The following is a 19962-nucleotide window of genomic DNA, read 5'->3' as shown; positions in this document are numbered from 1 at the left end:
TGGAGATTCTGGTGATCCAGATCACAGCAGAGGGAGAGTGTGAATACAGTGCCTGCTGGCTGGAATAAGACAGTAGGGGAGCCTATAAATGGCACCTGCAGGAAAAAAAAGAAAAGAAAAAAGAGATGCTGTCTACTGACTAAAATGAGGCAGAGAGAGAGTGTGAAGATGGTGTCTGCCAGCCAACAACAGGCCCCTAGATGTGTGCTACCTTAGAAAAATTAGATGCCTCAGGCTGTTGCTTTAAGATTAGTACTTGAGCCTCATATACATAAAGTCTGGGTGCCTCTGTGCAGGGCCCTGGGGTAGGTGAGTCTACACATGAACCCTTTAAGAACTGTTTCTTAGTTTGAGTTTTGTGTGTCTCATGGATGCGAGCCCCATTGGTTTTCAGAGCTAGATAGGTGGGCTTGTTTCTCAGGTGCAGGTCTTAAAAGTTAGGTTGATTGATGGAGTTCAAATTCTTCATTCCTCAGAGAGAAGCTCTAGGCATCGAATTGAGGTCCTTCCCTACTGTGGGTTGCTCTGCTAGGTGGTTTGTGATGAGATTGTGCCCCAGCTTCTCCTTCCTGGTTTGATGCGGCCTTCCCTTGTTCACCTGATGGGTAGGAGTCACTCAGACAGTTTTTAGGTTTTTTTTTTTCCTCAGAGGAAGCTGTTCTATATGTAGCTGAAGATTTGGTGTGTTCATGGGAGGAGGTAAGTTCAAGGTCATCCTATGTTGTCACATTGAACTGGATGTTGGACTGTAGAACTTTTTAATGATTAAAAAAAAGACATTAGGATCTATGGATATGAAGAATTATTATGATGTATATGTACGTTTTTCTGGTGCTATGGAATTTTCTGGTGCTATGGAATTTGGTTTTATTACACTTTAAGGGAATATATCTGAATATGGTGATATGTAAAGCCAAACAGAAGAATCTTCCTATTTAAATGCTTTTTCTTGGGGATACCTGGTAGAATCCACATTTTAGTCATCATCATATACTCCCTAGCACTTTGCATACTGTATTGCTTAATAAAGATTTTTTCTAAGACTGAGTGAGCTCTTTAAAAGGTTAGGTATCAATTCTTAGGAAAAAGTGATAGTGTTGCCACTTGCAGTTTCAAAGCATTAAAATGAGATTCTTTTAGGAGATAATTGAAAAACCAAGGTACAAGGTTTTGCTAATTCAGCATAATATAATAGAAGCTAAGTTTTCTCAGATTTAGCAAGTAAAGGGAAAAGTAATGGATAACTATAATCTGACATCTTAGTTATAAGGTTTAGCTTTTCTGCTTAAAATAATTAAATTGACATCAAGAATAATATTATAACAATGTTTACTGGTGGCATATTGGTCAATAGGTTATTTGGAGAAAAATTCAATAGACAGCAATTGTGGGCAGCTATTTCAGCAGTTAATTAAGTTGTAAATCCATACTATTACCTCTTTTTATTATTTGTTTTACAATATGGATTGCTATGTTATGTTGTCACTTGGTTTTTACTACAAAGAGCTTTAAATATGTGATATTCCTAATACTAGGAGATAATGTAGGAATTACAATACTAAATATAATACTCAAATATATTTTATGCCTTTTATTATCTTAAAATTATTGTTAATTTAAAATATGACATGAGATTACCTTGTCAATATTTTGGCAATTTTAAAAAATCATCATCTTCGAAATTCTTTTTTTTTTTTTTTTTTTTTTTGTCTTTCTGCCATTTCATGGGCCGCTCCCGCGGCATATGGAGGCTCCCGGGCTAGGGGTCGAATCGGAGCTGTAGCTGCCAGCTTACACCAGAGCCACAGCCACGCAAGATCCGAGCTGCGTTTGCAACCTACACCACAGCTCACGGCAACGCCGGAACCTTGACTCACTGAGCAAGGGCAGGGATCGAACCCGCAACCTCATGGTTCCTAGTTGGATTCGTTAACCACTGTGCCACGACGGGAACTCCCATCTTCGAAATTCTGAAGTGTCATTATATAGCTCTATTTTAAAAGCTCTCTTTATATTGAAATTTATTTAGAAGGATAGTTTATTGATATAAAAGACATCAACAAAGGCTTTTAAAATTTAAAAAAAATTTTTATTACTCAATGAATTTATTACATTTGTAGTTGTACAATGATCATCACAATCCAATTTACAGGATTTCCATCCTACAACCCCAGCATATCCCTCCACCCCCCAACTGTCTCCTTTCGAGACCATAAGTTTTTCAAAGTCTGTGAGTCAGTATCTGTTCTGCAAAGAAGTTCATTCTGTCCTTTTTTCAGATTCCACATGTCAGTGAAAGCATTTGATGTTGGTGTCTTATTGTCTGACTGACTTCACTTAGCATGATAATTTCTAGGTCCATCCATGTTGCTAAAAATGCTGGTATTTTGTCCCTTTTAATGCCTGGTTAATATTCCATTGTGTATATGTACCACATTTTCTTTATCCACTCCTCTGTCGATGGACATTTAGGTTGTTTCTATGTCTTGGCTATTGCATATAGTGCTGCAATGAACATCGGGGTACATGTGTCTTTGCGAGTGGTGGTTTTCTCTGGATAGATGCCCAGGAGTGGGATTGCTGGATCAAATGGTAGTTCTATGTTTAGATTTCTGAGGCATCTCCATACTGTTTCTCACAGTGGTTGCACCAATTTACAATCCCACCAACAGTGTACTAGGGTTCTTTTTTCTCCACACCCTCTCTAGCACTTATTGTTTGTAGACTTTTTGATGATGGTCATTCTGGCTGGTGTAAGGTGGTACCTCATCGTGGTTTTGATTTGCATTTCTCTAATCATGAGTGATGTTGATCATCTTTTCATGTGTTTTTTGGCCATCTGTATGTCTTCTTTGGGGCATTGTCTGTCTATATCTTCTGCCCATTTTTTGATGGGGTTGTTTGTTTTTTGGTATGGAGCTGCAGAAGGTGTTTATAAATTTTGAAGATTAATCCCTTGTCAGTGGATTCACTTGCAAAGTTTTTCTCCCATTCTGTGGGGTGTCTTTTTGTTTTGTTTAGGGTTTCCTTTGCTGTGCAGAAACTTTGAAGTTTGATTAGGTCCCATTTGTTTTTTTGTTTTGTTTTGTTTTTACTGTCAATACTCTTAAGAGGTAGATCTGAGAAGATGTTTCTGTTGTTTATGTCAGAGTGTTTGGCCTATGTTTTCCTCTAAGAGTTTTATAGTGGCTGGTCTTATATCTAGGTCTTTAATCCATTTGGAGTTGATTTTTGTGTATGGTGTTAGGGAGTGTTCTAATTTCATTCTTTTACATGTGGCTGTCCAGTTTTCCCAGTACCACTTATTGAACAGGGTGTCTTTTCTCCATTGTATATTCTTGCCTCCTTTGTTACAGATTAGTTGGCTGTAGGTACGTGGGTTTAATTCTGGACTCTCTATCTGTTCCCCTGATCTATATTTCTGTCTTTGTGCCAGTACCATACAGTTGTGATGACTGTTGCTTTGTAGTATAGTCTGAAGTCGGGGAGCCTGATTCCTCCAGCTCCATTTTTCTTTCTCAGGATGTCTTTGGCTATTCTGGGTCTTTTGTGCTTCCAAAGAAAGTTTAAAATATTTTGTTTGAGTTCAGTGAAAAATGTCCTTGGTAATTTGCTAGGGATTGCACTGAATCTGTAGATTGCCTTAGGTAGTATAGTCATTTTGATAATATTGACTCTTCCAATCCGAGAGCATGGTATGTCTTTCCATCTGTTTGTGCCATCTTTGATTTCTTTCATCAGTGTCTTATAGTTTTCAGAGTACAGGTCTTTTGTCTCTTTAGGTAGGTTTATTCCTAAGTATTTTATTCTTTTGGATGTGATGGTAAACGGGATTGCTTCCCTAATTTCTCTTTCTAATTTTTCATTGTTAGTGTATAGAAATGCTGTCGATTTCTGTGTACTAATTTTGTATCCTGTGACTTTGCGAAATTCATGGATGAACTCTAATAGTTTTCTGGTAGAGTCTTTAGGATTCTCTAGGTATAGTATCATGTCATCTGCAAATAGTGATAGTTTTACTTCTTCCTTTCCAATTTGGATTCCCTTTATCTCTTTTACTTCTCTGATTGCTGTGGCTAGGATTTCCAAAACGATGTTGAGGAGTAGTGGCAACAGCAGACATCCTTGCCTTGTTCCTGATCTCAGTGGGAATTCTTTCAGCTTTTCACCATTGAGAATGATGTTAGCTGTGGGCTTGTCATATATGGCCTTTATGATGTTGAGGTAGGTTCCCTCTATGCTCATTTTCTGAAGGGTTTTTATCAGAAGTGGGTGCTGGGTTTTGTCAAAAGCTTTTTTTGTGTCTATTGAGAGGATCATATGGTTTTTATTCTTCAGTTTGTTAATGTGGTGTATCACACTGATGGATTTGTGGATATTGAAGAACTCTTGCATCCCTGGGATAAATCCCACTTGATCATGATGGACAATCCTTTTAATGTATTGTTGGATGAAGTTTGCAAGTATTTTGTTGAGGATTTTTGCTTCGGTGTTCATCAGTGAAATTGGCCTGTTGTTTTCTTTTTTTGTGGTATCTTTGTGTGGTTTTGGTATCAGGGTGATGGTGGCCTCATAGAATGAGTTTGGGAGTGTCCCTTCCTCTGCAATTTTTTGAAATAGTTTCAGAGGGATAGGTGTTAGCTCTTCTCTAACTGGTAGAATTCTGTGAAGCCATCTGGTCCTGGACTTTTTTTTTGTTGAAAGTTTTTATTTATTTATTTTGGGTGTTTTGCATCATTTATTATTTCCATTACAGCTGATTCATCATGCTCAATTTCTCTTTGACAGCAAAGTGAACCAGAAATATGTGTTTATACATATTCTTTTTCTCACATCATCCTCGATCTTGTTTAAAAAAATGTGAATAGATGCACTTCCCCATACTATATATGAAGATCTCATTGCTTACCCACTCCAAGTGCAAGATTTTGCATCTATTACACCCCAAGTCCCAGTCCTTCCCACACACTGCCCTTCTAATCTGGCAAACACACATCTGTTTTCCAGTCCATGAGTTTCTTTTCTGTAGAGGGGTTCGTTTGTGCCATTTGTTAGATTCCAGAGAGAAGGAGTATCAAAGGGGATTTGTCTTTTTCTATCACACTTAATATCACTTCGTATGGGAGTTTCTGTTTCCAGCTATGTGGCTGGGATTGGCTTTATTTGGTTCTTATTTTATGGTGGAGTAGAGTTCCATTTGTACCTGTACAATATCTACCTAATGCAATCATCTGTCCATGGACATTCTGTTGGTATTCCTGATTAGCTACAGTGAAGAGTGCTGAAATGAACATAGTGGGGCCTTTAATTTTTGGAAGAAGGGCATTTTTTTTTCCAGATATATGTCTAAGAGTTGGATTTCTGAGTACTACAGTGATTCTTTATCTTTTTATGGATTTACCTCGATCCTGTTGTCCAGAGCAATGGTACCAAATTACATACACCACTCACACTGTTGGAGGGCACCCTCTTCAGGTAACCTTCCTCAGGATTTGTTATTTGTAGACTTAGTAATCGTGGACATTTGGACAGGTGTCTGGTAGTACCTCAGAGTAGTTTGTATATCCATTTCTCTCCTAATGAGAGATGGTGATTTTTTTTTTTTCCCCATTGCTTGTTGCCCTCTGTATATCTGGTGTAGGGAAATGTCTATTCAGGCCTTTTTCCCTTTTTTCAATTGGGTTATTGGTTTTTTTTTTTTGCTTTTGGCTGGTATCTGTTGATGAGCTGGTAATTTTGAGACCCTGGCCTGACTCAGCTTTGGGATTGTTGGAAGTTTTTAAATCATAGTTTCAATTTCAGTTCTTGTGATTGGTCTGTTCATCTTTTCTATTTTATCTTGGTTTAGTCTTGGAAGATTGTACTTTTCTAAGAATTTGTCTATTTCTTCTAGCTTTTCCATTTTATTGGCATGTAATTGCATAAAGTAGTCGCTTATGATCCTTTGTATTTCTGTGATGTTGTTACTTTTTCTTTTTCATTTCTAATTTTATTGATTTGAGTCCTCTCTCTTTTTTTCTTGATAAGTCTGGCTAAGGATTTATCAATTTTGTTGATCTTTTCAAAGAACCAGAATTTTTTATTTCATTGATCTTTTCTATGGTTTTCTTTGTTTCTATTTCATTGATTTCTGCTCTGATCTTTATGATTTCTTTCCTTCTACTAACTTTAGGTCTTGTCTGTTCTTCTCTCTAGCTGCTTTAGATGTAAAGTTAGCTTGTTTATTTGAGCTTTTTCTTGTTTCCTCAGGTGGGCTTGTATTGCTATAAACTTTCCTCTTAGAACAGCTTTTGCTGCATCCCATAGGTTTTGGAGTGTCGTGTCTTCATTGTCATTTGCTTCTAAGTATTTTTTAATTTCCTCTTTGATCTCTTAAGTGATCCATTGGTTGTTTTGGTAGCATGTTGTTTAGTCTCCACGTGTTTGTGTTTTTTGCAGATTTTTTCTTGTTATTGATTCCCAGTCATATAGCATTGTGGTTGGAAAAGATGCTTGATTTGATTTCAGTTTTCTTAAAGTTACCAAGGTTGGATTTGAAGCCCAGGATGTGATGAATCTTAGAGAAGGTTCCGTGTGCACTTGAGAAAAATGTGTATTCTGTTGCTTTTGGATGGAATGTCCTATAAATATCTATTAAGTCCATCTGGTTTAATGCTTCATTCAGGGCCTGTGTTTCCTTATTGATTTTCTGTCTGGATGATCTGTCCTTTGCTGTAAGTGGGGTGTTAAAGTCCCCGACTATGATTGTGTTATTGTTGATTTCTCCTTTTAAGGTTGTTAGCCGTTGCCTTATATATTGTGGTGAACCTATGTTGGGTGCATAGATGTTTAAAATTGTTATATCTTCTTCTTGGATTGATCCTTTGATCATTATGTAATGACTTTCTTTGTCCCTTAAAATATTCTTCATTTTAAAGTCTATTTTGTCAATATTCTAGATATGAATATTGCTACTCCAGCTTTCTTTTGATCCCCATTTGCATGAAATATTTTCTTCCATCCTCTCACCTTCAATTTGTATGTGTCCTTAGAAGTGAAGTGGGTCTCTTGAAGACAGGATATATATGGGTCTTGTTTTTGCATCCATTCAGCCAGTCTATGTCTTTTGACTGGGGCGTTTATTCCATTAACATTTAAGGTAATTATTGATATGTATGTTCTTATTGCCATGTTATTAATTGCTTTGGATTTTTTTTTGTTGCTCTTTTTTCTTTCCTTCTTCTCTTGTTCTTTCCTCTTTTGGTTTGATGACTATCTTTAGTGTTGTGTTTAAGTTGATTTTTCTTATTTGTTTGTGTATCAATTGTAGATTTTTGATTTGCAGTTATTCTGAAGTTTTGATATAAAAGTCTATATATACACGAGATTGTTTTAAGTTGTTGGTCTCTTAATTGCAAGTTCATCTCAAATGTCCTGCATTTGTATCCACCTCTTCTCATGATTTCTGATTTTGGTGGCATAATTGTGTGTGGATGATTTCATATCTTTACGGTATATATTCCTTTACTGGTGAGCCTTGTCATTTGCAGTATTTTTGTTTCCTGTTGCTGTCCTTTCTTTTCCGCCTAGAGAAGTTCCTTTAGTATTTGTTGTAAGACTTGTTTAGTGTTGCTGAATTCTCTTAGCTTTTGCTTATCTGGGAAGGTTTTGATTTCTCCAAATCTGAATGAGAGCCTTGCTGGGTAAAGTAAACTTGGTTGAAGGTTTTTACCTTTCATCACACTAAGTATATCATGCCCCTCCCTTCTGACCTGCAGAGTTTCTGCTGAAAAATGTGCCAGTACCTTATTGGGGTTCCCTTGTATGTTACTTGTTTCTCTTCCCTAGCTACTTTCAAGATTTTCTCTTTGTCTTTAATTTTGGTCCGTTTGATTAATATGTGTCTCAGGGTGTTCCTCTTTGGGTTAATTTTATATGGTACTGGTTGTGTTTTCTGGATTTGAGTGAGTGATTCCTTTCCCATGTTAGGGAAGTTTTTGGCTGTTATCTCTCGGAGTATTTTTTCTGTCCCCTTTTCTCTCTCTTCTCCTTCTGGCACCTCTATAATACAGATGTTGGTGCATTTAATGTTGTCCCACAGTTCTCTGAGACTCTCTTCATTTGTTTTCAATCTTTTTTCTCTTTTCTCTTCCACATCTGTAATTTCTACTAATCTGACCTCCACCTCACTTATTTGTTCTTCTGCCTCCTGTATTCTGCTGTTAGTTGCTTCTAGTGAATTTTTTTTTGTTATTGTATTTTGTATGTCTTCTTGTTTAAGTTTTGTTTCTCATATCTCTTTGCTCAGTGTTTCCTGTAAGTTATCCATCTTTGCTGCCAGTTTATTTCCAATGTCTTGCATCATCTTCAGCATCAACAGTCTAAAGTCTTTTTCCTGGAAGCTTAGAATCTCCTGATCACTTAGCTGATTTTCTGGGGTTTTTTCTTTCTCCCTCATCTGAGTTATAGTTCTGTCTTTTCATTTTTATAGTTCTTTGGTGTGGGTGATCTTTTTACAGATAATAGAGTGTAGTTCCTCTTACTTCTGGCATCTGCTCCCCTTGTGGCTGAAGTTGGTATGGGGGCTTGCTGTAGGCTTCCTGATGGGAGGGACTACTGATGCTTGCCCACTGGTAGGTGGAGCTGATTTTTATCCCTCTGGTGCATGGGTCTTTTGTCTCTGCATGGGATTAGAGGTGGCTGTGTGCCTGGGGGGTCTTTAGGTAGCCTGTTTACTGATGGGTGGGGCTGTGTTCCCACCTGAACTGTTGTTTGCCCTGGGGCTTCTCAGCACTGACGGGTAAGGCCAGATTTTCCAAAATGTCCACCTCCAGAGAAAGGCATGCTGCTGGATAATCCTGCGAGCTTTGCTTCCAATATCCTTCCCTCACAACAAGCCACATTCACCCCTGTTTTCCCAGGAAGTCCTCTGAGAACTGCAGTCAGGTTTGACCCAGATTCCTATGGAGACTTTGCTTTGCCCTGGGACCCAGTGCATGTGAAAGTCTGTGTGCACCTTTTAAGAATGGGTCTCTGTTTCCCCCAGTCCTGTGGAGCTCCTGCATACAAGCCCCACTGGCCTTCAATGCCAGATGCTCCTGGGGCTCTTTCTCTCAGTGTCAGATCCCTACACATGTGAGTTTGATGTGAGGCTCAGAACTCTCATTCCTGTAGGTGAGTCTCTGTGAACCAGTTAGTTTCCAGTCTGTGGGGCTTCCCACCCAGGAGGTATGTGGTTGCTTATATCACGTAACTGCCCCTCCTACCTCTTGATGTGGCTTCCTCTTTGTCTTCTGGAGTAGGATATCTTTTTTAAGGTTTCTGGTCCATTTGTTTGAAGATTGCTCAACCTTTAGTTGTGAATTTTGTTGATTTTAGGAGAGAAATTGGGCTCTAGTCCTTCTATTCTGCCATCTTAATCCCATCCAGCAAAGGCTTTTTAGAGGTGTGGAATTATGTATTTTACATATAATTATATAATCAAAATTTGCCTAAATTAACATTGAAATTTAAATAAATATAGAAATTTCTAGTGTTTTAAGTTACAACAGATAATTTTTTGCTTCAGGTATAGTATTACTATTGGAAGTGAAAAGTTAATTTTTCTACACATTTCTTCACCTTAAATATTTATCGTAATGACTGTCACGTGAATGTTAGTCAATCTCTTGATGTTCGGCCCAGACCCATTTTCAGTATAGGTCTGTTGATTGAGTCTCATACAATAGCTCTTGCCTAAATCACCCCCATACTACATTGACCAAGATTTCCTATTTTGATATTTTTATAGAAGAGCGCTTCATGACACTTGAGAACCTACCTCACTGCAGAATTTTTGATATTGTGTAATCTCTTTTACCTCACCCAACCTTTACCATTTTTTTCTTCCATATTCAATTTGACAATAATTTTAGCAACTTACACCTTTATTGTCTCCAAGCATGCAAATTAATTTTCAAAGAAATGACAGGCCTTTTTTGTACTATTATTTGGTAAGTTTATATAGTTAATAAAATTACATAATTTATATTTTCAACTCAATGAAAAGGTTGGGGGAAAAACTAACAGATTCTTGGTATGCCTTAATTAGAGGGAATGGAAAAGCTCCAGTATACTTGAGATAATCCTTTGGTACTGAGCAGGAAGGAGGGATCACTAATATGTTACTGGGAGAAAATAAAAAGAGTAGATTCATCTCAAGAAATGGTTAAGAGAAGGTTTCTTAAGAGAGCTTCTCCTATATCTTAACTATGAAGTTAGAAGATGTTTCCATTAGTTTTATAGAAACTATCCCCTTGAAATTTTATATTTTATAAAAATTTGTAGTTTTATGGACTTAACTCTGTCAGCATAACTCCCCTACTCATTTTGATTGTTCTCAGTGATACAGCGCTTGGTGGCAGACTGCCTGTGACCTTCCATTTTGGTGTATTCAACAGGCTTTCCTGTTGTTGCCTTTGTGTGGCTGCAGCTATTCTCTGATGAGTGATTGCTCTTGGCCTTTAAGGTGGGAATTCTCTCTTTGCGTTTCTCTGTCAAGGAGAACTGGGGCAGTGTTCAACCTAGGGCTAAATTTCTCCCACTATTGAGGCAAGACACTTCTATGTTTGCTACCCAATGTCCTATGAGTCATGAAGTTTTCCATTCTGGTAGTGGGAACAATCACTACTCACAGCTTGGTGTAAGTGCCAAGTATTTGTTATTCAAATCCTTTTGGATGGTTATTGGCCTAGCCTTGGGTAGTTTCTCCCCATGTATGGGTTAATCAATATCCAGCTGAATATTCAAGGGGCAGCCTCTGCAGAGCTGAGTTCCCTCTCTGTGTAGCTCTCTTTTTTCCCATTCTCTGTCCCATATACTTGAGCTGCAATAATCTCCCTGGACAGCTAGCTTTGTCTCTTCAGCTCAGAATGTTTGCCATTCTCTTTGTTTCCCCTTCCTGTCTGTAGCCTGTACAGTGTCTCAAGGCAGTAAGCTAGAGCTATCAAAGGGCTCATCCTGTTTTGATTACTGTCGTTTATTGCCTGCCTTCAGGACCATTTTTTTTTTTAATATACTTTGTCTATTTTTTGGTGGGGAGGGTAAAAACGAAACACGGTCTTTGTTCCTCTGCTTTAGCTGGAACCAAAGTACAACTTTTAATAAGACTTTAGAGAGAGTTTGAAGATAATGAAAGGGAAATAAAATACATGTGCTTACAATGGCAACCATAGGCGGCTATATTCTTGTTCTTACATCCTGCTCATATCCTTGTAGCTCCTATGTCTGAGTCTCCACAATAACTAGCTTTCCAGCCCTTCCCTTTATCAAGATAAGGTTTTCTTTATTCTGCGAAACATTTTTGCTCCTTGAAATCAAACCAGCCAAACATTTTAAAGGAGGGTCTTTGCATTTTTAAAAAACATCTATGTAAGTTTAGGATAGGACCTAGTTGAAGTCATTCTCCCCCATTCTCTGCCCACTCCCTTCCCCCCTTGAAAAAAGAGAGATCAATCTGCTTCAGAATTAAATTTAAGCTCCTACCTCTTAGGAGCTTTCATATTCAAAATGGATGTTTCCCAATTAAAAACAAATAAAACCAAACCCCTAGTGCCCAGTCTCAGCCTGGGAACCCCATTATACCAGTGTATGTTATTATATATTGAATCAATTAATAAGTACTAGTGCATATTACATATATATGGTGTATTAAAACACACATAGAAGGGTGGCCAAAGGCATAACTAGAAATCTTAATTGAATCATAAATATAGCGTTAATTGGAAAAGTTGGAGGAAATTTTATCTTTAGTACTCATCTATTTTCATTTTGCTTGTTCCTTTTTTCCTTGGGATGTTTTGCTTATACATTGTTTGCTTTGATTTTCACGTTTATAATGAATATAAACACTTTTAGAAAGTAGAGTTGTATTTTTAAATGTTAGCAAAGGAACTTTCTATTTAAAAGAACCATGTACATATCCTTTATAAAGTGAAGAATAATTTGTAATGTGTCTATTTGGCCAAGAAATTTTCTTTCTTTTACTTCTGAAGTTTATGTGTATGATCATATAAAATCTTTCTATATTAGATTTTTGTAACATGCACAAGTTTTCATATATTACATTTATATAGATATAAGATATACCTATGTAAATCTTTATAAAGTATGTAGTTAGTACTGTATTCAAGCAGGCATTTCATAATGGATTTCTTGAAGATTAAAAAGAGCATATTTGACAGGAAAGGAACAACATGAATCTAGTCAAAGGAAACTTTCTGAATGTAGTTCTTGGGGTATTTTCATGAAATTTAGAAAATTGCTCTCACGTTTGGAGTCAGATTTCTTAGAGTCAGATGTCTTGAAGAAAAAATACAGTTTATTTTTATGTATTTTAAAACTTCCTGTTTATTAAAATTCAAGGTAAAGTGGTATAAGAAAGATTGGGAATTCTATTTCAGAAAAATAGATTTCCCACATGTAGACTTTATAAAGTATGGATGCTAATATTCTAGTTAGAAAGGAACTTGGTTTCATTTTTGTTCTATTTAATTGGGAAAATGGCCATTTTCTCCAGACACAAGTCAATTTGACAGGAATCTGGCTAAATTCTGCAAATTGTCTGTTTGTTATGGTTGGAACATAACTGCTCTTACCTAGAGTATTTCTTTATGTATCTTCTGACACCTCAGGCAGGGGTAGATCTTTTTCCTCTGTGCCTCTTAGTACTTATACAGGTCTCTACCTGAGTCCTGTTTAGATTGTATCATAATGTTTGTTGACTCTCAATGGTGACTTCTTGGGCTGAAAAATAATCTAGATCATGGATACCTAGGATGGAGCTGTGTTATATAGGGAACAGTAAAAATTTATCAAAGGAAAGTTGAATGATGTTCATTCACATATTCAGCAGTTGACATGCAGTGTATAGAATATATGCAAGAAAGTAAGTGCTCTTCTAGATTCTGTGAATACTGTGGTGACCACGACCAACACAGCTCTTAATCTCACAGTCTTATGATTCAGAAGGAAAGACAGGCTTTGATACAAGTTTTTACAATAACTGATGAGGAAGGATATGATAGGAAGCATAGAACCCTACTATAAGACCTACCTTAGTAATGGGGGTTTAAAGGCTTCCCAGAGGAAGTGATGTTTATGTTGTTACCAGAAGTATGAACTGAAACCAGCTGAAAAGGATTGGGTGTATTTCAGAGGAGGGAGGGTGGTTAAGTTCAGTAGTAGGAATTTAATTACTGCTTCTTTAATAATGTACTTCAGGAGTGACTTTTTTTCCCCCTCCCAACAACTTTGCTGGCTCCTCATTTCATCTCAACAGAGACAAAGACTGAAATAGTTGTTTAATGTTTAAATGATCTTTTTCTGAGCATAGCTCTTCAGCCAGTTGTTCAACATCTCAACATTTTTAGAGTCGAGAACACAATTCTTTTAAAAGAGATATTTCGTTTTTGCATATGAAGTCAAAGACACTATTCTAATGTTTAAATGATCTTTTTCTGAATATGGTTTTTCATCCAGTTGTTCAACATCTCAACATTTTTAGAGTCAAGAACACAATTCTTTCAAAACAGATGTTTCAGGAGTTCCCGTCGTGGCTCAGTGGTTAACAAATCCGACTAGAAACCATGAGGTTGCGGGTTCGATCCCTGGCCTTGCTCAGTGGGTTAAGGATCCGGTGTTGCCATGAGCTGTGATGTAGTTCGCAGACTTGGCTTGGATCCTGCGTTGCTGTGGCTCTGGCATAGGCTGGTGGCTACAGCTCCATTAGACCCCTAGCCTGGGAATCTCCATATGCTGCGGGTACGGCCCTAAAAAAAGAAGACAAAAAAAAATTGATGTTTCGTTTTTTGTAGATGAAGTCAGACACTATTCTACAAAGGCTATCATAACTTTCCAATTCAGAATCATGATAAGAAAAGATAATCTTATTTTTGCGGGAATTTATTTCTTCTCTTAATTTCAGAGGTCACTTCAATTTTGAGTCTCCTCGCAGCAATTCTGACTTGCAGAGAAACACATAAAAATCATCATTTACTGGTCTTAAAAATTTACCATCTCTACCAGAAATTTCCTGAGAAAATAACAACTAATATTTGTTGAGTGCTTTTCATGTTCAGATACTGTGCTAAATAAATATATATTATAAAATATATTTTATACAGACATCCCAGAAATACTGTGAGGTAAATAATATTTTTATCCTTTTCCTATGGTTGAGGACACTGAAAGCATTTAAGTGTCCTGGTCTCAGAACTAGAAGTTATTTCTTCTAAAGAGTTTGATTTCAGAAGTGTCTGACTCAGAGTCTGGGTTCCTACCTTGGCATTGCTTTAAGAGAACTAAATGTAGTATATTAATTATGTTGATACAAATGTGAATTCACAAAGAGCATGCTGCCCTGTTAGAAATTCTTCAATTTCTGTTTAAGATGTTTAAGTGAGGATGTTGTGACAGTACTAAAACATTGCAATAATGCTCCTGTGTGTTAAACTTTTGAGAATTTTAGGAACGTGAAATTTCCATCCTCTACCCACGAGGAATATAACTCTTCCAGCTCTCAGATTTTAAATAAAGCAATTAAAGTAAAAACAAACAAAATATGTTGAGACAGTCTCAGACCCTCTTCACAGGTTTTGGCCACAATAAGGAATACTATTTATTTATTTTTTGCCCTTTTAGGGCCACACCTGAGGCATATAGAAATTCCCAAGGCTGTGGGTTGAATCAGAGCTGCAGGACCTATACTGCAGCTCATGGCAACACTGACTCCTTTAACCCACTGAGCAAAGCCAAGGATTGAACCCACATTCTCATGGATACTGGTTAGATTCTTAACCCTCTGAGCCACAACAGGAACTCCTATTTTTTGTTGTTTTTAATGTTAATAATATATTCCGTTTTTATATTGAAATTCTTGAATAAGTGAAAACAAAATATTCATGGAGTAAAGTAGATAAGACAGGCCGTTTCATGTGTTGTTGGTGAGATGGCTGTGTTTGGAGAAGTTTTGGGCAACATATTTCAAAACTTAAAATTCATTTGCTCCTTGATTCAATAATTCTACTTCTAAGAATTTATGCTATAGCTAACTTTGCCCATGCATGTGAAGCTATATTATGTGTACTCCCTGTAGTATTGTTTGGAGTAGGAAAAATTAAAAATAATTTATGTGTTCATAGGGGCTTGGTATATAAAAACAGATAAGTAGACCCATGGAAGAGAATCAAGAGCCCAGAAATAACTCAAGCATATGCAGTCAACTAATATTTGACAAGATAGCCAAGAATACTGAGTGGAGAAAAGACAGTCTCTTCAATAAAATGGTGCTCGGATAATTGGATATTCACATGTAAAATAATTTATATATATATATATATATAAAACAATATAACTATATATATATATGTCTTCTATCACTTCAAAAATTAGCTTAAAATGGATTAAAGACTTAATATAAGGTCTGAAACCCTGAAATTCCTAGAAGAAAACATAAGGATAAATCTTGGACCTTGGTAATGATTTTTTTTTTTGTTATGATACCTAAAGCATAAGCAGTAAAATAAACATTAAACAAGCAGGGCTAGATCAAACCCAAAAGGATTCTGTACAGTAAAAGATTGGCTGTCATGAAAGACCAGAGATAACATGGTGTGGATGTGGAGAAAAGGGAACCCTATGTACTCTTGATGGGATCGTAAATTGGTATAGCCACTATGGAAAAAAAAGATGGAGAATTCTCAAGAAATTAAAAATAGAACTACTGTGTGATCCAGCAATTCCCCTGCTGGTAATTTATCTAAAGGAAACAAAAACACTAACTGAAAAAGCTGTCTGTATCCCCATGTTCCCAGAAATATTATTTACAATAACCAAGACATGGAAACAACCTAGGTGTTCACTGATGGATGATTAGATAAAGAAGTTGTGGTATATATAGAATGCAGAATTATTCAGCTATTGAAAATGAAGAGATTCTACCATCTGAGACAACATGGATAGACCTGGAAGGCATTGTGCTAAGTAAAATAAGTGAGACAAAGACAAAACTATATGACTTCACTTAAATGTGAACTGTAAAAAACAGAAACAAGCCTAGCATCACAGAAAAAGAGATCAGATATGCAGTTACCAGAAATGGTGGGTATGGATGGGGGAATTAGAGAAAAGTGGTCAAAAGTTACAAATTTTGTTAAAAAATAAAAAAACTATGGATATAATGTACAACATGATAACTATAGTTAATACTGCTGTATGATATATGGGAGAGTTATTAAGAGAGTAAATCCTCAGAGTTCTCATCACAAGGAGAACATTTTTCTTCCCTCTCTTTATTCTTTCTTTTCTATTTAGCTATTTGAGATGACGGATGTTAGCTGAACCTATTGTGATAGTTATTTCACAATATATGTATACCAAACCATCATGTTGTATGCCTTAAAGTTATACAGTGATATATGCCAATTATTTCTCAACAAGACTGGAAAAAAGAAGAAAATTACTGAAAAAGGGGAGGGGACTGGTAAAGTAAGTTATTGTATATCAATAAATGTAACTTTATTAAAGCATTAAAAAGTGACAATACAAGCTAATCAAGTCTTTACTTAATTTCAAGCACCACTGTCATTTAATCCTTTAAAAAATTGTAGGTGTTTATTATTAGCTCCATTTATAGTAGAGAAAAATGAACCTTTAAAGAGGCCAAGTGACTTGTGTCCACACTGTTTAAGTTCTGTGCTATACTGCCTCCTGGTCATCTGTAGCCCAATGTGAAAAGAAAATAAATTGATAAGTGAAAAGAACAAATAGTAGAACGTTTTTGTAGTATGATACTATTTGTAAAAAGAATCTGTATCTTCTATATGTTCCATTTATAACATATATGCTTTCTTATGAAAAAATCTTTCACATATATGAACATATGTAATATATGTGAATATATTAATAAAATTTACATAATACAAATTTATAACTGTTTATATGTATATGCATATGCACAAAAAACATACATTAATAGAAAAATTTCTGGATAGATAGACAAGAACTTAATGGATTTTTTGGAGGATTAGTATGGAGACTTAAAATTCACTCTATTCTCTTTAGTCTGGTGAATTATCTAAAAGTAATTAGCACATACTGCTTTGATGATAAAAAAAAGTTTAAATTGAAACAGTTCTGAAATAATGGATGTGGTAAATCTTTAACAATTACATTCCTCAAGAGGAGTAAAGAGGGACTTAATCATTTTATACCTTTCTGAACTGTGAACTTTTATTTATTTATTATTTATTTATTTATTTAGTCTTTTTGCCTTTTGAGGGCCGCTCCCTTTTAAAAAATGAATACATGTTGCTTTTATAAACATACTTTAAATGAAGAAAACCTTAAAATAGTGAACACATTTCTCTAACAAGTACTATGAAATATTATTTCTGTGACTAAGTTTAGGATATAGTTTATTCATTATATTGACAGTTTAGAATAAATCTGACATGTTAAACTTTTATCAGAGAGCTGTTGTCTTGTTATCTTAAAGGGTAGTTCTTTTCTAATGTCCATTGAGTTGGAAAGTAACTCAATGAAGATTTACTTCATTTTTATAAACACGATTGTTTCCGATTGAAGTCTTAGTAATGAAACCTTTCACAGCAAATGAGATTCAGCAATGCAGAAGCTGACAGCAGTTTTATTAGATGGTGCTAGTCAATTGAGCACAATTTTCTTTCAGGAAAATGGTACCATGCTTCTTAAACTCCAGAGCATTTATCAAAAACAAATGTCAATTTGAAATTGCATTGTTTATTAAGAAACAATGTTCTAGTGTCAACTGACAGTATTTTAAATTGTGCTTAGTCATGGAATGTACTTGGAATTAGATTGGATGATAAATGCTGAGATGGGCATACGTGAAACTTAAAGTATAACTTCTTTGGGGTTATGTGTTTCAGGTGATGCTCTAAAAGAATCAGCTGAGAGATTTGCAGATGACCCTTGTTATCTCCCAAAAAGAGAGGCTGTGGTTCAAGCTGCCCGTGCCTTGTTGGCTGCAGTTACCAGACTCCTTATCCTCGCAGATATGATTGATGTCATGTGTCTCTTGCAGCATGTGTCAGCTGTAAGTAAAAGATGGCTTAGGTTTACCTCGGCATTGTTCTCACTTCTAATTCCATTTTCTTTCTTTTTTTTTTGCTTTTTAGGCCTGCACCTGTGGCATATGGAAATTCTCAGGCTAGAGGTCAAATTGGAGCTACAGCTGCTGGCCTACACCATAGCCACAGCAATGCCAGATCGAGCTGCATCTGCGACCTACACCATAACTCACAGCAACTCCAGATCCTTAACCCACTGAGTGAGGCCAGGGATCGAACCTGCGTCCTCATGGATAATAGATTCATTTCCACTCATCCATGATGGGAACTCCTATTGGAGGAGTTGATTTACAATGTGTGTCAATTTCTGCTGCATATCAAAGTGACACAGACTTTTTACCATTTAAATTTTTATGCCCTATAAAAATATATAATAGCATCATTTTATAGCTAACGCAGAAAATAAATGTAAATATAAATAATTTGAGAAAGAGAAACTTTAAAACTTAAGGCATGTGGAAGTTTATCCTAGTTTATAAATGAAAACTACTTTGCCAGCTGCTTTTGATCCAAGATAAACTGCATATTTACAGGTAGTCTGTATTGTCTGTAGTAATCCATTATGAAAAGACATAAATGGATTGAATAAATTTTAGCTAGGAGACTGCAAAGGCAACAAGATAGCTTGTTTGCTCTACTTTTCTAGACAAAACCGTTTAGCAAAGTTTGGCAGTCCATCGCCTTAAACACTCGGCCACCTCGTCACTTCCATTTAGCCAAGTTTAAAAGAAGAATTTTATTCAAGTCTTTTTAACTTTTTAAAGTGACTTAGTCTAATCAAGTTATTAATAGTGTCTAGATGAAAATGTTGCAAAGAATCCTTTTAGAGCCTCTGCTCTTTCTTCTGCTTTAAATAGGACCCTTGTTCTTCTGTTCATAAATACATCTGCATTTTCATAAAGGTGCTAGGTGACTGTAATATCACTACCTTATTAAGCAAATGATGGCTTTGTCTGACTTTCTTATCAAAATCATTTTCTCTACTTGCTAAACTAAACCTTTTTTTCTTTAAAAATCATCTTTCTCTTACTTACTAATACTTATTTTAACCCTAAAGTAGAGCGAGTTTTCTTTTATACTTCCTTTTTTTTTTGATAGTTTTATTACTGCAAAAAAGCAGTTTGGCATCTTTTTGTTGTTAACTAACTTTTTAGGAAAAGGACTGGTTTTCAGTAGATTTATAGCAACTGTCTACAGTGGATTTATAGGTGAGATATTTGAAATTTTTTTTTTTGTTACTTGATTGCTAGTTTGTTGAATACCTTAAACAAATCCCTGAAAATTCCTGAGATTTGTTTTTTTAATATGTGAATATAGATACTAATAAATGCTATAACCAGGAACAGGGAAGATTAAGTATCATGTAATTCCTAGTTCTAATGACCCGATGTTTCCCATGTTTTAGACTCTAAATTTGTTGGGATGAGGCAGAATGAAAGGCTTTTGTAAGGTGAAAATTACTATGTTTATAATCAATTAGGAGGTTAACAGAAGTTGCCCTCATGGCTCTGTGGTTAACAAACCTGACTAGTATCCATGGGGATGTGGGTTTGGTCCCTGGCCTCGCTCAGTGGGTTAAGCCTCTGGCGTTGCCATGAGCTGTGGTGTAGATTGCAGAAGTGGCTTGGATCCTAAATTGCTGTGGCTGTGGTGTAGGCTGGTGGCTTCAGTTGTGATTGAACCCTTAGCTTGGGAACCTCCATATGCCATGGGTGTGGCCCTAAAAATGCAACCCCCCCAAAATCAATTAGAGGTTGTGTGTTTATGTGTGTATATATATGTATGTTTGTGTGTGTATATACACTTTTCCTTCTCTCCTCTGTGTATATACACACAC

The 19962-nt window shown here is 36.1% G+C and overlaps 1 protein-coding gene across 5 annotated transcripts in view; it reads left to right on the top strand.

Moving 5' to 3' along the window:
* The window catches only part of CTNNA3 (catenin alpha 3), a 1780789-nt gene that overhangs the window by 177858 nt on the left and 1582969 nt on the right, over window positions 1-19962 (top strand). For all 5 annotated transcript variants that reach the window (XM_021074380.2, XM_084997062.1, XM_021074383.2 and 2 more), the window contains one exon: window positions 17925-18091. In XM_021074380.2, coding sequence (XP_020930039.2) covers window positions 17925-18091 — 167 coding nt within the window. The remainder of the gene's footprint in view (window positions 1-17924; window positions 18092-19962) is intronic.

The sequence above is a fragment of the Sus scrofa genome, chromosome 14 (genome assembly GCF_054392235.1).
Source record: "Sus scrofa isolate SSC_HxYL_T2T_F1_AM1 chromosome 14, Sscrofa_HxYL_maternal_Yorkshire_Landrace_v2.0, whole genome shotgun sequence".
NCBI lineage: Eukaryota > Metazoa > Chordata > Mammalia > Artiodactyla > Suidae > Sus > Sus scrofa.
Note: the sequence above shows the minus strand (reverse complement) of the source record. Positions and strands in the feature narration are given on the sequence as shown.